Here is a 17733-nt window from a genome sequence, read left to right on the forward strand (position 1 = left end):
TTGATCTGGAGTCTTGCAGTATGCCGTTCCGCATATCGCGTCCTATTGATTCAGAGTGCAGATCACCGCTAAATTAGTCGCACTCGTCCTGCAGCGCGAAGCAGAAAGTCGTCTTTGTGGTGTCATGGCTTAGAATAGCCGATATTGACTTTGTTATTTTCCTAATGCATCAGTGTCGAGGAGCTGAGCTTACTTTTCCTGTCGGCATCCGGTATATGCGTAAAGGAATCCAGAAAGGCGCGCTAATCGTGTACGACACCTGTCACTTGGTGCTTGAGAAACACCGAGTAAACAATTTCCAAAAGGATGCAGTGCCGAATCGTGAAAAGTGGGATGAAGGAAAGTAAACAAAACAAGAAATAAAATAAAACGTGCGCCTGTGTGACCCTGTCGTACAGCTATCGAAACCTTGCGTACCCGTATGAGTTTCGCAGTGAAACTAAGAAGCCTTCGTAGAGTGACTTCAAGGTTGCGTTGCGAATAACGTTTGCGAACTTTGTAACAACACTGCACGTCTGCACGATCCTATGGAGCCTCGCTGCACCTCTATATGTGTACATTGAACACCGCTTACACCGTTTCGAGTCAGTGCGTGCCACCCTGGGCGGCTATTTCGGCTACGACCGCCTCTTTGTGTGGCCTTACGTCATATGAAGCCAAGGAGAAGCCTGTTGCTACTGCTAGCGCTTTGAAGTTACATGATTAATACACCATTATGGGCTCCATCGCTTCGACAAATACGATCTCTGTCCATTCGCTGTTATTCGGCGCGCTTATTATTATTTTACTATAAAGCGCCAGAATCACCGTGTTCCAAGAGCGTCGACTTCAATGGGCGAGAGAAGGTTATTATATGGTTTCTTCCCATATCGACTCCTCATCCGTCGCATCGGGTAGATGCACTACTCGTGCCCACCACTCAAGCGTCCCCCTCAGCCCTGCTGTAACGGCCGCAGACTTCTCGAGGCACAGGCTGCGCCGGCACATCATCGCCGGCCACCCGGACAAACGGGTATCCCTGGGCCGGCCTCCACGGCCTCTTCCACAGCACGGCCTCCGACGAAGGGATGCCTCGTTGCTGCTCCGACTGCGAGTTGGCTGCTACTGGACGGCAGCCCGCCACCTCGCCAGCCTGTGCCTCCTGTGGTGAACCAGAAACTCTGGAACACCTCCTGCTGGCCTGCCCTGCTCACCTGCAGCACCATGGTCGACTTCTGCAAGAGTTCCACCGCCTGGAGCTCCCATGTTCACGACAGAAAGATATCCTCTTCCCCTGTCGTAATCAGCTACCAGCCTTCCTAATTGTCGTCGAGTACCTCGACTCCTCTGGGCTCTCGGCGAGACTATAGGACATTTCGGGCTTCCACCACCACCACCACCTCGGGCTTCCTGATCGGCCACTACTTCGCTTCCATCTCTACGACGCTCTACCTTTCTCCCTCCTAACCTCTCTCTCTTTTAACCCCATCCCCTCCACCCTGCTGGCGCTGAGCCGTGCTCCCGCATGGGTTGCAGAAAATAGCGCTAGCCTTTTCTCCTTGCCCTCAAGAACCACTTCTCTCTCTCCTCATCCACATTTTGATCATCCATTATAGGGGGCCAAGCGAGGCCACGACTTTGTCCATGGCTATGTTGAAGCTAGTGGAGAAGTGAATTGAGAACAAGTTCGAGCTTTCTTGATATGGTCCTCTTTATTGTTGTACGATATAGGTTCCGCGGCCTATGTGTCGCTTTGTCCGGAGCCTATCGGGCGTGTGTATTCAGGAAAGTATGACAGTTAATTACACTTAATCAAAATATGGTAGCATAACATCTTCGGTTACACCGACGAACATTCATGGATCTGGCATATTGAGCCCGTTTTAGCCGTGAAGTGCCTGTATTACTTAGCTCGAGAAGGGGCTCTGCCAGAGGTACCAGCTTGCGAAACAACGAACGTGATACATGTAACGCAATGATGATTTATTTCGATGTTCTTATTTATCACTTGAAGAAACATAGTTCCTCGTCAGAGTTAAGGGAGTACTCAAGTGGAGACATATCTCAAGGGAGATGTCGTTGTTAAAGAGAACTTAGCTAAGGAAGCACAAACTAAACTAAACCACGGCCCGCATTTTGTAACAATTCAATTTTATTTTCTATTGCGCTTTTTTTTATCAAGCGGGGTGTTCCGTGGCCGCTCCTAGCGATAACGGTTGCATGGCTACCTCCGTACCACGTCCGAGCCAAGGAGACTAGCGCAAAATGGAAATGGCTTGGTTTTTTTTCACCCTAATCGTCGACTTCGATTATTGAACTGCCGCCGGAAAAAAAAATTATGCACATTCCACGCCCATATTGGAATCTATGAGAAACGAATCTTTCGTTGAGCAGTTATGTAAATATCATTAAGCTAAATTCGATAATTACAGTTGAGTTTAATTTCAATTTACCCAAATGCGCAACCTCATGCAATGTATGTGTTTATGCTCCGCAGAAGTTATAACGTTAATCTCATGCAGTGCTGTAGCGTTGCGCCATTCAGAAGCTAGGCCGAAATGCAAACACCAAATCTGGCGGACGCACACGGCGAGACGAGGACGCAGCGATGTCACGAGGGCTAAGGCGACGTATGATGCTTGTCGAGGGAAGAATGGGGATGGGAGGTGGCGCAGAGCACTGTACGACCACAGAGTAATGTATAAAGGAGAGCCGACTCTGGCACTCGCGAACGCGTTCGCTCCGTTCGATGCCGCGAACGTAAGCGCGCCGCCGTATACCCCTTGTCTCCGCTGCTCAACCCTCTCCGCAACAGGCCTTCTTCAAGTGCTCTTCTTCTCCTCCGCTTATGCAGACTGCTAACGCAAATACAGCGCGCCATGTACCGTCGAAATTGGATATTAAATACCCAGCTTGGGAAGGGGCTCTTACGCGGCCAAACAGGGCTGCATAGCAGGCGACAAGCGGACAAGACAAAAACGCAGATGCGGGTCGCTCCGATTGGAAACGCGAGCTCCGCGCTGCTCGGTTGTTTGATAAGTGCTGCAACCGAAATGTATTGCTTTCATTTGATACCCGCTTGCCTGGAGCGATTGTCACGCTACGCGGTTGTCGCATCACGCTGTATCGCTTCAGTCGGGGTTTGAGTCTTCAGCTGGGACACGTTGGCTTTCCTGTGCTTTGTTGAACTCAAAGGTGACACCTCGTCGCGCATGTAATAGTTTTAGGCTGTTAATCACGTTCGATTGTGAATTAACAAAGTATTAAACAGTTTCGTTTTCTGATAACAGTGCGGTTACAGCAAAGGAAATGAAATATTTTTCCTACTGCCACATACGGTCTTAAAAAGGCTGTTCAGTGGGCTGAGCACGAATGTTCCTAGAGCTGCCTCAACGCTCCTGAAAACATAGCTGTTCGACGAAATCTAGATTAGCATTTAGTTTCTGGTAATACTGCTTTTGTAGTCCGCTTTCTTTACTCTTTTAACTTGTGTTCTCTGCGAGGTTAACCATCCATACCTTTTTTCTACAATCCACAATCCCTGCGGCATGATATGCATGCGCAAAATTTAGCAAAAGCCTAGATATGCCCCGTGGTATTTTTGCTATACTAATAGCGTGAAAACGCTGTTGGGCGGAGGCAGGGAAAGCGTCGTGTGAATAGTCTTCGTGCATGGAAATGTAACCACCGTGGGTTGTAAATGCGTCCAAATTTGTTTAGTGGTTGTCGAGCGAGCACATTTATAAAGAATCATCGTGGCAAGCGAGCATCAACACGCGAGCGTCTGCAGCGCGAGCTGAAGCAGAAGAGAAAGATTTATGGGACATTTTGTTCTATTATGATTATTCTTTCTTTGGTTTTTCAGTTTATTTTAATTTTTATTTATTTAGTTAATGTATAGGTACACTCAAAATCTGTGTTACCAGTTCATTCCCAAATGATTCGATCTAAATGTTCGCCCTTTTGGTATGTTTTTGAGTGTATATATATGCTTCAATCTATCCAGTGTGGCCAATCTCCCTCGTTAGTACGAGCCATGTTTTGAGGCAACAACAACAACGCCGTGCAGCGCAAGCCCCTGTAGCGGCAGCTGAAGCAGACGGCAGACGGGGAGGAGACGGCGACTGCGTTTGAAGACACAGCAGCATAAGAAATGCGCCCAAATCTAGCGGCTGGCACGGAGAAACTGCGAGTGTCGCCATCTATGCCACAAGTGGCAAAACTGTCCCTTCACCGCTTTGAAAAGGGAACACTCTATCAGATTAGACTGCTCTGCCGGCGTGGAATTCCCTAAGCTTCGCTTTTCGTACGCGATTTCTTAGCCAAAAGGTTATTACGCTAGGATAAAGGGGCAACCGATGTGGCGTAACATTTAAATTTCGGCGTCGTATGAGAGCGAGCTAGCAGGAAGCAAAGCTCTGATTAAACGGCAAGCAGTGAAGGAAGCACGGTCAACTGATAGCATGATCGCACATCATGCATCTGTAGATGAGACTATATTATTACGGCAGATCACTACACATCCCTATTCGACAGCTTCCGTTTCCGGGCGTCTGCTACAGCGCCGACAAGCACAACCAGGCGCGCCCGTTTTGTCCTGTGTTAAATCAAAAAGCTTTGATTTAACACAGTTGAGGATTCGGTATCCGTCTTGTCCCAGTGGCACATGCCCATTTTGAAGAATTGTCTAAGAATAGGCACACAAGTGTCACGTACCAAATGGGAAAATAATTCCTAGCCGAAATAAAAAAAAAAACGGTGTAAGAAAATCAAAGAAGCCGCTGAATGTCATGTGCTATTGCATTACGAGGTCTATGTGATGTAGAAATACATATTTATTTAGATACCTACGTATTTTAAGGTCTTGTTACTCAGTACACAAGTACGCTCACATTATGTGTGTCACTTTCCTGCTGTGTCAGCTGGTTTGTTATGTCGTACTCAGTGAGACAGCGCCGAAGGATACAAAACCCGGGATAGTATGCAAGGAAATCGTCGCTTTAAAAAATCATCCTTTATACCGGCGCTTTGAAATGCGGTATATGTCTCGAGGTTTGCAGTGGTTTATCAAGTGACATTTGGGGTGGTAGTTTCCATCATCCTAAGTCATTCATGAACCATGCTTGCTCTGCACTTAAGATTTACATTAAGAGGAAACTTTAGCTTGGGGCAAACACCAGATTCCCCATTTAAGTACAAGTAGTACGCAGAAATGTCACTCATTAGGCAATGCTGAACCAACTTATATCCACCTTTCCTGGACATACGAGTTTTGTTTGCCTGAGCTTCACCATGTGGCGTAATGCCCTTGAACTTTTCGAAATACGCGTGGCGACGTAGTGATGACGTCATCAATAAAAAATAACAGAAAAATTACAGTAGAGTTCATCTCACTATGACTGTCAATGGTCATGCGAATAGCATTCGTGCAATGTAGTGCTAGACTGTATTCCTGAAGGCACGATTATTTAGCACACCGAGTGGTAATTCTGAGACTTTCATTGCTTCAGCTATATGTCGCATATTTCGATGTGGTCCACCTTTGTTCTGGCACTCGCTTGCCAAGGTCGCCCATGGCGGGATGACGACGACTGTGTGACGCCGATGCAGTGACAACAATGGAATGACGAAGATGGAATGATATTGGTGGATACGACGGAAGCATAACGACAACGGCATGATGACAATGAGATGTCGATTCCGAAATTATTTGACGTAACGACAACAGCGCGACGACTATGACATGACGACAATGGAACGACCTGGTAGCCCAAGCAGGCAGTTCTTGGGTCGGCGTAAGAGGATGGATGGATGGACGGATGGACGGATGGACGGATGGACGGACGGACGGACGGACGGACGGACGGACGGACGGACGGACGGCTGACTCTAATTGCTGTCGCTCTTGGACGACTCCGCTAACTTCTGCTGCGTGTTAACTAAGGTGGACGGCGTCGGCCGTGCACGCAGGAGCCTCGAAGGAAGGAACTTCACTCGTTGGGATCCGTTTCGAGACTGGTTTATTTACAAAAGATGTTGAAGAAAGGAGAAGGGAAAGGGAGAAGAAACACAAAGTCCACGTTCTCTTTTGGCCGCACCGAGGCCTTCGTCCTTGTCGGCGGCGCCCGCGCCTCGCACTGAGTGGGCGGTTCACCGAAAAGGCGGTGGAACGGATCAAGTTGTTGGTAGATGCGCCGGCCGGCACGTGCTGCAGTGGGGCGCCCCTCGTCCGTTCGCCGGCTCCCTCTTTCTCTTGTGTCGTCGGTCCCCCAACCACAGGTGCAACAATGTTAGCTGCTCGTTTGCGACTTTCAACATCCTCCCCCGCAATGAGCGCCGGCTCATTCCCGGCCACCATGTTAGCACAGGCTGGCGCCTCACTGAGCTCGAGTGGGTACAAGGCTTGTACGGGTCGTCGCAGTTCGCTTTGGTTCGGGAGAAGGATCTTGCAAGCACGTATTCGGCCATCTCTTCCTGGAAAAGTCTGCAAAACACGACACATTTTTCACATCTGGCGTGGAGCCCGATCATCCCCGAGGAGAACTATGTCTCCCTCACCGATGCCTCTCCCTCTGCCTGGCTTTGTGATAAGCGCTAAGTGAAGCTGCAGTAGGTATTCGCGTCTCCAGCGTTGCCAGAATGAGTGAACAAGCCCGGCGCGTCGCCTCCATTGGCGTGTCTCTGCTGCCGATTTGACTTCGGTGGTTTCTCGAAAGGGAGGCAATCTCGGTAGCTGGCGACCTACGAGGAAATGGACTGGAATCAAGGGCATAAGCTCCCCCGCGTCCGAAGACGCGAAAGTCAGTGGGCGAGAATTTACGGCAGTCTCGGCTTGGGTTGGCGTTTGAATTTAGATCAGGTCCTGCGAAGAAGACGTCATTCAGTGACAGCTTTTCCGCCGCTTTGGAAGAGGCATCGAATACGGCTCTCAACTTGGTTGTTTCGCTACCAGGCCAGAGCACACCTCGGTGTGGCATGTAGTAAATGGGCCCCAGCGGGGACTCACCCAGTTCGTTCGCTTCCTCGTTGTGTCCAGCTTGCAGGTAGTTCCTGATTGCCTGATCGTAGTCTAGAATTGCTTCTTCATGTCGCAGCAGCTTCGCCGTTAATGAGCGATGTCTGTGCGATGATGTGCTCTGATTGTCCGTCAAGTCTGACGCGTTCTTTTTACATGGGAGAGCTACTTGGTATCTACCGTTCTTGTGGGCAATGGTTTCTTCAAAGGCCCGCAGAACGCTGTCGTCTTTGGCGGTCAGCTGTGCATCGTCGACGATACCAAGGTGCTCCATCTCCCAGAATGATTCTAGTTGACGAGAAATTTCGTCGGGTGCTGTGGTCACACCTACCCGCATCACTCCGGTGTTCTTTAGGAAGGTTGCGACGGGCGATGTAGAATCTGTGCCCTGCAATGTCCATCCAAACGCAGTCTCCATGGCCACGAGCTTCCTACCGAGGCGCTTGACATTTCCCGTTGCTATATCCCAGAAGTGATCGGCCCCGATAAGCAGCTCAACTCCAACACCAGGGCGGTAGCCGTCAGGTAAGGTGTCAGCAAGCTGGAGGCCTTGCTCACGAGCGATGCTAGCCGTGGAGTCGTCAGGTGGTGGGAGGAAGTCTCCACAGATCTCGGGCACCTCTAATGCTTCGATCCGGACTCTGGTGTTGTTGCGCCAGTTTCGCAGCCAGCATTCCACGCGATGACACCTTCTTTCTTCAGATGGTCTCTCGCTTCCGAAGGTGCAAATAGCCAGCTTCTCCCCTCCTATGACGCGAAGATTGAGGCGCCGGGAAACCTCCTGTCGTATAAATGTTCTCTGGCTGCCACCATCAAGCAGTATTCTCACCAGAGCACTCTTGTGCTGGCCTTCCGCATACGCTCGTGCAGTCTGTAGAAGCACGCGGGTCTTTCCCAGTACTGGTCCCACCTGAAGCGATGATTGTACTGCTGTCTCTGCTGGTGCAGCATCTCCGATTGAAGGAGGGCGTGTCGGTCTTTGATTGAGCTCGCAGACGCCAGTTGCGTGTCGTCCAGAGCATTTGGCACACTTCAGCCACCTTGCAGTTCTACACTCAGCGGCACGGTGCTTCTTTTTCGCACACTTGTAACAACGCCTCTCTCTTGACATCACCTCCTTTTTCTTGGCCATGGGCACGGGGGCGACACAGTTCGCTGGTTGATGCCCTTCTGCACCACAAAATGCACATTGCGCCTCGCCATCGGTTACGCTGAGGACAGACGCCGATGGGTTTTGAGGACGAGCGTCCCCTTTGATAGGTGCTTTCTGTCTGATAGCGGCGTCCTGGTGCCCATGGCGTAGTGCACTCTGGGCTCTCTCTCTGCTCTCGACCTCCTCTCTTATGAAATCGAGGAAACCGAGAAGCTCGTCTTGGGGCGTTTCAGGTGAGGCGGCCTTCCGTCGGAAGTACGCCAAGCAAAGCTCACTTGGGATGCTTTTGCGAAGGACGGTGAGAAGCAGCGCGCCGTAGGTGCTCGACGACACTCCCATCGCCTCTAGACTTCGGACTCCGGAGCGGATTTCGTCGTAGAGGGTCCTCAGCCTTTCGATGTCCCGCAGATCGTGCACTGGGCGGACGTCAAGCAAGCGCGACATGTGGTCCTCAATTATTACGTCCTCCTTCCCAAATCTCTCAATGAGCGTCTTCACTGCGATGTCATAATTTCTATCGCTGATCGGCAACCCCTCTATGGCAGCGGCGGCTTTTCCAGTTAAGTAACTTGTTAGGTACTGGAACTTGGCTATTGCAGGCAGGGTGCTGTTCTTGTGTATAGTCGATTCAAATTGGTTCCAAAATTTTTGCCATGAGCGCAGGTCCCCGCTGAATTTTGCGATTTCCAACTTGGGTAACTTGGTGGTTGCTGATAGTGGCTGGGATGTCGCAGGTGGGACGGAACCAATGTGGTATACTTCCTGCTCTGATGCGTCGCCTGTCACTGACGGAGTTGTTGACCGGCTCTCGTTGGCTGTCTGACTCCTGAGAGCTCTCTTGATCTTTGTTTTTATGGAGCAGATCTTCTCCGTGTATGCAGCGCAAGCTTCTAATTCTGCATCTAATTCTTGAAGATCTATCTTCTTTTCGATGCTCTCGTTAACAGATTTCAATTCATCCGCTTGTTCAAGGAGAAGGTCGAGGCGTTCCTCAAGCTCACCGACTTTGATGGTTGGCGATTGCAGTAGGTCGCTGGCCGCTGCGATGATTTTCTCTATTGCTTGTCGCAGGGCAGCTTGCTTCTTCTGTAGTCGTTCCATGGCGCTTTCGATGTCAGCAGGCGAAGTATTCCCGGGTTTCGGCACCAAAAAATGTAAATGAATGCTCGCGCCTTTGGGCTGACTCTAATTGCTGTCGCTCTTGGACGACTCCGCTAACTTCTGCTGCGTGTTAACTAAGGTGGACGGCGTCGGCCGTGCACGCAGGAGCCTCGAAGGAAGGAACTTCACTCGTTGGGATCCGTTTCGAGACTGGTTTATTTACAAAAGGTATTGAAGAAAGGAGAAGGGAAAAGGAGAAGAAACACAAAGTCCACGTTCTCTTTTGGCCGCACCGAGGCCTTCGTCCTTGTCGGCGGCGCCCGCGCCTCGCACTGAGTGGGCGGTTCACCGAAAAGGCGGTGGAACGGATCAAGTTGTTGGTAGATGCGCCGGCCGGCACGTGCTGCAGTGGGGCGCCCCTCGTCCGTTCGCCGGCTCCCTCTTTCTCTTGTGTCGTCGGTCCCCCAACCACAGGTGCAACAATGTTAGCTGCTCGTTTGCGACTTTCAACATGGTTACGGGCCTCTCAGAGCCTTTCTGAAAAACAGCCGCGGCTGTCTCTCTCTGTCTCTCTCTTTGATGTTATTACGAGGTCAGTGTGCTGGGATAATTGTCGGCAGCACTCCGAGGCAGCTTTCCTTACAATGGGGGCCTATACTGTATTTGTTGGTGAGGTTTAGCGTCCCAAAGTCGCAAAGCGGCAATGAAAGATATCGTTGTGGACAGTTCGAGATTTTGACCTCTCGTTTTCCTGAAGGCGCGCCCAACGCCTAAATTCCCGAGAATTTTGCATTTCACGCCTATATGCTACCGCAGCAGGGACAAATCGAGCAAATGTGTGCTTATAGGTATCAGGATGGACATATGAATGAGTTGCTTTCGAACCTTCAGGCATACGGCACGATACAAGAACTGTGCAAACTGTCTCTCTGCCGCTATGCAGGTGTCGCTATGCAAAACGAGCGTAGCCAGCGTTCCGTAACGCCCACACTACGCGCAGCCGCGTAGGGCAACCAGCGTACTGCGGCTCCGTGCTCCTGGTAAGCACAACGTCACCTCGAGGGGTGCGACATTGCTCTCACTGCCGCCTCCCAGTTTCGGTTTCACGCGCTCTGATAGCCGAAATTCGTCGTGCCACAGTTCCGCGGGTAATCACATATTACCAGATCCAAAAGTTGATATGGCTTGTACGGAGAGCTCGTTTCAATTTCCCAGTTGCGATGAGCCCGCTGAAACTAATAGTTTAAAAGTCAGATAATAATATTCGTTAATTAGTGACTAATTACCACTTATCACTCGCAACCTGTGGTCGCCGCTACTGGTGGCATGTCTCTGAAGGAACCGCCCTTTTATTTCAAAATGGACATATTTAAATATTACTTAAAATGTTTTGTAGAGACACCCTGTATATGGATGCTTAATAGATGAGCGAGTCTTCTAAAATATTTAATTCAGTCTGCACACCACTATAGTAAATAGCTACGACTCGCGAGTTGCGTTGTGTGCGAGAATGGGGATGTACCTAAGCAGAGAAGCTTGCACTTCAAAACTCGACCACGCCAGTTCTGTTCCTCGGCCAGAACATTGTTTCAGGGGCTCCGCAGAAGCACCGTTTCTATTGAAGCTCCCAATTCGTCGGTTATAGGCCAGCTTGCTACTATTACTAGTTAGACCGTAAAGCGCACTTGCCAGGATACATGGAAAGTAGAATTGGCAGCGTTCGCGAGAAATGAAAACAGCAAAATCAACGAGCTCATCAGTACGTCTTCTTGTAACGAAAACACTGCGGTCGTTGATATGTATGAATGCCGTCACCATCTCAGTGCCTGGGCACTGCTGCGCTTAACGGCACGGGAAATGTGCCTTTGTTTCGTGCCATGGTTCAACGAAAGCTCAACGCGTATACGTGCATATTACAATGTTCTTCGATTTTTCAAATCTTTCCCGGGTCGCATTGTGCGTGCTTAGAATTCCTTTCTTGCCCGCGTTTAGTCAGAACAAGACTCTGCGCCGCGTTTGGTTGCGTAAGAAAAAAACGTCGCCATATTTAGCGCAAGCTGTCCTTGTTTATCGTTCAGAAAAATCAATGTTCTCACCTCCTTTAATTTTCAAAAAAAGCAGAGAACTGAGCGAAATGTCAATTGCTAGCCTCTTTCTTTGCCACAGACTAGAAGTTTGTAGTTGTATCTTATGTAATACAATGTGAATGTGCGCTTTCTGTGACACCACAGATCATGTACCACACTTCCATGCCTTCTGCTTTTCTCTTTCCTCCTCACTCCTCACCAGTCATGTAGTAATTACTTGAAGCAATACAAATGCTACTGCCTTGATGACGCTGCTCTCAAGGCGTGGAAGCTAACCCAACCCACGCAGATCCAGGCAGTGTCAGTAATTAACACTGTCATTGATATGTACATTGAAATTTCTCCGTAATTGTGCAATCAATTCGCTAACGACACGTCGTAGAGAAAATCGTCTTTATTTATTCTTATCAGGGTGCCTCGACTGCTTTCCGATCGAAAAAAGATGGCGGCCACGTGAAAAGTCTATCCAAGCAGCGCACATCCTGTTGCGAATGAGCGCACAAAAAAAAATATTGGAGGACGCTTAAGCTTCGCCTTGAAGAGTGGAAGGCGATAGCGTTATCGCAACCCGTTCGCGCCGCCCATTTCATTCGCTCGGCATGCTCTTGACAAGACGAAGGGGAGAAGCGGGCGAGTGGCGCGCCATCTGTCGGGGCAGCGCCGTACATTGCGAGGAGGGAGTCTTCTGAGTTTTCTGCAAGATGGCTCTGCGTGTGCGCCAAGCGCAGAAGAAATGTAGCGGAAACGTACTTCGCTATTCGTTTAACTGCGACTTCTGTAATTTACATGCTCATAATTCTCAATATACACCGCAGTATAACTTTCTACGGCAGCTTTCTAACTCAACACCGCATTCACTAGAGGCGCTTTTGTCGCGCTTTGAACCATCGAACTCATGACTGAGTGGTAGCGTCTCCGTCTCACACTCCGGAGACCCTGGCTCGATTCCGACCCAGCCCATCTTGCAAGTTGTTTTTTATTTATGAATTGGCTTCCGGGATTTTTCGCTCATGGCCAACTCCGCCGACGCCGACGACACCGGCTTTTCTGCGACACGAGCTCCTTGACGCTGTCGCGTTAAAAAAGGTGCAGCATGGAACGCCGCAGCCGCTGTTCGCGTTGTCGACACCTGAGCGTCCGGATCTACGCTGTATCTTCAAGGCCAATTCCTTATAGTTTCATTCGAATACTTGTAGGTACAACAGCAGTTCTTGCAGTCTACAGGAAAAGGGAGTGATACAAACGGAGGCTCATCCGAATGATTCCTGGCTTATCAGGACCGCAGTTGCTGCACAAACGATCGAGTTCCAGAGCAAACACATCGAGAAGGTCTCTTATGTACAATGGTTACCAGCTGTTGAGTAAGCATGCCTTCTCTTAGGGGGCCTATGAATTCGCTGTTTGGATTTAGAAAAATGAATTTATCATTTGATTAATCTACATATGTTTGGATTCCATCAAAACGATGCGCGGTGCTGCAGTTCTGCGCTTCGCTATTTTAACAAGCGCTATACTCTGCTACATGCACCTGTGACCTGTTCATCCTCTTTTTAATCACATGTATTCTCAACGTGTCCCAGGTGTGATCGTATTGTATCATATCCGGTATGCATGAATTAAATAATGTAAACAAGCCTTTTGTTGCCGAACCGATTTCACGAAGCTTTTCATTTCACATTTTTCTTGTTTTTTTAGAAATTGTGAGTATTCAATATTCGACGGTCGTTTATCTCGAGTAGTGCTATTGAATCAAAGTTTAAAAATTCACTATTAGAACGCCCTTGTAAATTTCTACTGCCAGCCATGACGCCTGTCTTCCACTTCCTGACAAAACCTGCGCATGCGCCATGCGGACAAGTCAACAGTACTGTGCAGCTTGTCACCACCAAAGGGATACAGTGCCGCACTGGTTCGCGAACTGGTTCAGTATTGCGAACCGGTTCGCCAACCGTTAGAAAATTTTATTTCTCCGAACCAGAACTGAACGGGAACGAAATCTGAGCACGTTGAACCCGAACCTCAACCAAACTGGTATTTCCTTTTGGTTCCGTCAGCTGCGAAGTCAGAGCATTGGCAGCATTACGCCTCTGCACCAGATTTGTTTCTGCTTCCTGCTATAAATTTTATCCGAGATAAAGGACAAAATCGACGGCTTCATTGATCCTAAATGCATTTTTTGATAACAATTTTTTGTCGTCAGACGTTACTATGATGACTAGTTGGAAGTGAAAAGTGAATAAGCTGGATAGGTCATAAAATCTCTACATCTGTGTAACAGCCTTTCATAACTATGCTCTTACAGAGGTCTCTGTGCGATCGGCATTGCAAACATACCGATTACTCTCTTGCTTTTGCTTCGTACTAAAATAATGTTTAGCAAGTGTAGAAGAGGCAAGATTTACTTGTGATGGTTCCTACACCAACGAAGCTATGAATGCAATATTTGGATGTCTTGTACCCGTCCCTCAACCTGTTCGTGCTATGTGATGATATTCTCTACCGTCGCGATGCTAACTCCAATGATCCGGAACTTCTGTTCGTACTTCTAACGATCCTCCGCTCCAATGTACTCCACCACTTCCTCAATCACCAAACAGCTGGACACATTGGAGTGGGCCATATCTCTAACAAATTGTTACGAAAATAGGGTAGGTCAAAATACGGGAAAATACTTTCACAACGTACAGGAAGAAGGTGCAGCCAAGATGACGCGTCTAAAACAACCATTGACGCCTTTCCGACTGTCGTCTTCGTCGTCTAGATGAACGCCTACTCCGATGTACGGGAATGGCCTAGAACAATATTGTTGCGCACATAATGTAGATGCTGCTAAAATGCTGCTTTAAGGAAATTGATGTCTTGACATCATGTTGTTTGGTAGGGTAGTAAATTAATGTGAGTAGAAAAGGAAAGGAGGCTGACCAAGAATGTGTTCTTATTAAGTATTAGACTTCTTGGCTTGTGTGAGGAAGCCTTATTCACTAGTTCACGTCAGGCGCTTGACCAGCATATAATACTCAGAGTTTGAGAACAAAGAGAAAGCTAGCATGTCAATCGGTTAACAATAATTAACTTTAGCAACTGATGACCGAAGCCAAGTCGAACTGATCACAACAGTAAGGCAGCTCTACCAGCTTGCGTTAGGAGTCAAAATATTTATCGCCTCCCATTTTTCAGGAAAGCACAAATATCAAGCCTGTATTCTGGAAAAGCAGTTATGTTTCTCCGACATTCCTTTTTAGAGCTAAGCTCTTAGGTGCCCGCTCCTGCGTTGAGCGTCGGCGTCCCTCGCGTAACCGAAAGAACGAGCACAGCGAAGGATGAAGGAGCGAACGCAAAACGCAGCGGGGGATGAAAGATGGCGATAGCGAAGAGAACGCGAGGAGGACAGCGAAGGAGGAGGGCGCAGCGGCACCGTGAGACGGAAAGCGGAGCAGGTGAAAAGCGTAGTTCCGTGCAAGACTTGCTCTGCAGCGACGAGCGCTACGAAATGACGCCAGAGTAGCGCGCGTCGTCGGTTCACCGACAAAGCCATCTATAAGGCATGCGGCGAGCACGTCCAATGATACCATATATGGAAACAAAGCGCTGCATGAGCGAAAGTCTGTCTGCGGTGGCTGCTGTGCGTTGCGCCCACGCGTCACCCACGCACTGCCTCTCGCGATCTCCCGATTAGCGAGGCATTCGCGCCACACTTCTCTTCGTTTGCAATGTGCCGCTCGAGACAGAGTATCCGCGCCAGCCACGCTACGCACAGCGCTGTCTTCCTAATATAAACCATGTACCGAATAGCCATAATACAATATATTGACACGCGAAATGAAAACACCTATGAGTTGATCTCAAATTTCGCATTAGGGAGTATCCTAATCGTTGGTGAATTCTTTTTTTTTAATACCTTTAGTGCTACTGACTGGCTGGTTCCAGTGACAACGGGATTGGGGTTTTATGCACGCTTGGTGTCGGTAAAGTATATTTATGTACAGTTTTTCTTTATCGTTAGCATGCTTTTTTTATAACACCCGCGGCACGTAGTGCAATTCAACGCCTTCAGCAATACATTAGTCTCAAAGGTGGACATTATTTTCACGAGAATTCAGCACCAACATTTGATAAATTCACAAATTATTTTTCATCTAATCACTTCACAGCATACTCGCCGTGGTGGCGTAGTGGCTTTGACGTTGCGATGCTAAGCTCGAGGGCGCAGGACCGAATCCCGTCCGCAGCGGCCGCTTTCGATGGGGGCGAAAAACAAAAACGCCCTTGCAGCATCCATTCGGTGCTCGTTTAAGAGCCCGATGGGGTCAACATTATTTCGGAGTCCCCCACTACGGCGTGCGTCCTAAAACGTCTTATATTGCTCGATCTTTCACCACTGTGGGAACACAATTCTAGCTTTCCTCAGCCTAATCACAGTATTTGTCCCGAGTGGCTTGCCTTCTAGAACCTCACTGACTTACCTTCTACAACCTCACTTGAATTTCACCGACTGTACAAAGCAGAATTTTGAGTGAGCCCTCGTACTTTTTACAAAAGTTGGCGGAAACCCGTAGGTTTAAACGAAATGGAAGCACCGTTCACAAATCCCTAACATGTCACCGAAAACAAGTACCGCAACTCTCTAAACTGCATCAGTCGGAGCACGTGAGGGGGACAAACGGCGTACATTATTTGTAGCTTACGTTAAATTGTTACAATCTCTACAAGAGTACTTTCAGAAGTCCTACTCATCAATTTGTGGTACATTTCAGAGCGGTGTATACAAGAATTTTGTTAGCTTTATATAGATCAAGAGGCGCAGTTTACAGAATCTTGACAATATTTTTCTTTGCTGAGTCACGGAATTGCAAACTCGATGCTCCATATTTTTTTTTTTTTTAAGATGAAACTTTCTGTGTGAACCCTCCCGGACTTTCCTGACCGTGGATGCTGGGCACTGCCACTGTCTTGCCGAATAGCTCACACTTAAAAAAAAAAGTGCGCGAGAGAACATGCATGCGCGCCAGTTTCCTCTACGCCAAAGGTGCAGGAAGGAAATGGGCAAATTTATATCATTTGATTAACCAGTACATGACGGCTTCGTTTCACATAGATTCCAAGACGTGCATTGTTGGCTAAACATGCTATTCTTATTTTGCAATTTTCGAAAATGTTGCAAATATATCATTGCACTTAACGAAAATTCTGCTCCATATACGTTAGTTAGGTTTAATGTTTTCATTTATATGCAATAGACTTCATCGAATTCGATGTAGTAGACGCCGAGCAAGATTAAATCTGTCAGTGCTCACTTCGAAAGAAAATTTATTCTCGCGTAAGAAACTCTCCAGGAGTGAAATGAGACCCAAAGCAATGTGTAAGGGAAAATGCGACCATTTTCCAACGTGGTCGTGCTCAGTCAGATATCTTTTTTTTCCCTATTTTTTCCCTTTGTGTCCCACTGCAGCATTACCTTGTGTCAATAGTACGGGGCTAAATAAATACTCCGAAACCAGATGGCACCATAATATTGATACATTCCCCGGCGGTAATTACCACTGAGAGCCTTTCTCGGCGCTAGGGAGAGAAGAAATAATCCCTGCTATTCGGCGCAACGCGCGGTGCAGTAAAGAACTCCGGCTAATGAACGAACACTTGCCGAGCAATATTCGCGGAACTCCTCAGAAAATTACGCGCCATCAACCATGTAGGTGCGCTGGAAAATCCGTGCGGGTTTCGTACTGTCTCATATCTGCGCGCACGACTTCATATTCGTAAACAGAGGCAAATCGCTAGGCTTGCTAGTTACTTATCGAACCTTTTACGAAAATTATTCATTTCCCTTCCCTCTGCATTGGACTGGGAAGCATTCGTCCAGGAAAACTATCTGTCGGTGTGCTGAACAACGCTGAAAGAATATAGAGGGCCAAATCATGCACGATAAGCACCAGGGCGTACTTCAAGCTGCATAAAGACGAGGTCCTAAATAAATAAATATATCGCTGTGTATCAAGCGTCAACTTCCAGAAAAGCACGATGATCGAGGTATCAATATTATGATGATGGTCCTTCAAGATATGTCTTTTTTTTTACTTTTTCTGCGTTCTCTATTGCGTTGGGATAAACCTGCACCCATTAACTCCAGACAATAAAAATACGTGCACATCGAATAGTATTTAGAAAAAAAAGAAGTTGTATATCGAGTTGATGTTGTGAATCTATTACTCAAGTCGAACTTATGCATGTACCGTTGCCATTCTTTGGACTTGCAACGTATCTTGTGTGGTGAACTGGCGTGTGCCAAATTCCGTGCGTCAGAAAGGCTCTGTGGCGTGGCCAAGCTGTAGTGAGCCCGTGTATGAGTACGTTGAGTGTGTAGGCCACGATTTCCTTTTTACGCTCTCAGTCTCCATCCC

At 48.2% G+C, this 17733-nt stretch overlaps 1 protein-coding gene across 1 annotated transcript; it reads right to left on the reverse strand.

Annotated features, from left to right (window-relative positions):
* Nucleotides 1-6533: 6533 nt before the first annotated feature.
* On the reverse strand, nt 6534-9248 carry LOC135903020 (uncharacterized). The gene has a single exon (XM_065433392.1). It carries the CDS (start codon nt 9246-9248, stop codon nt 6534-6536), a length of 2715 nt encoding a protein of 904 aa, XP_065289464.1.
* Between the last annotated feature and the right edge of the window lie 8485 nt (nt 9249-17733).

The sequence above is a fragment of the Dermacentor albipictus genome, chromosome 1, assembly GCF_038994185.2.
Source record: "Dermacentor albipictus isolate Rhodes 1998 colony chromosome 1, USDA_Dalb.pri_finalv2, whole genome shotgun sequence".
Classification (NCBI taxonomy): Eukaryota; Metazoa; Arthropoda; class Arachnida; order Ixodida; family Ixodidae; genus Dermacentor; species Dermacentor albipictus.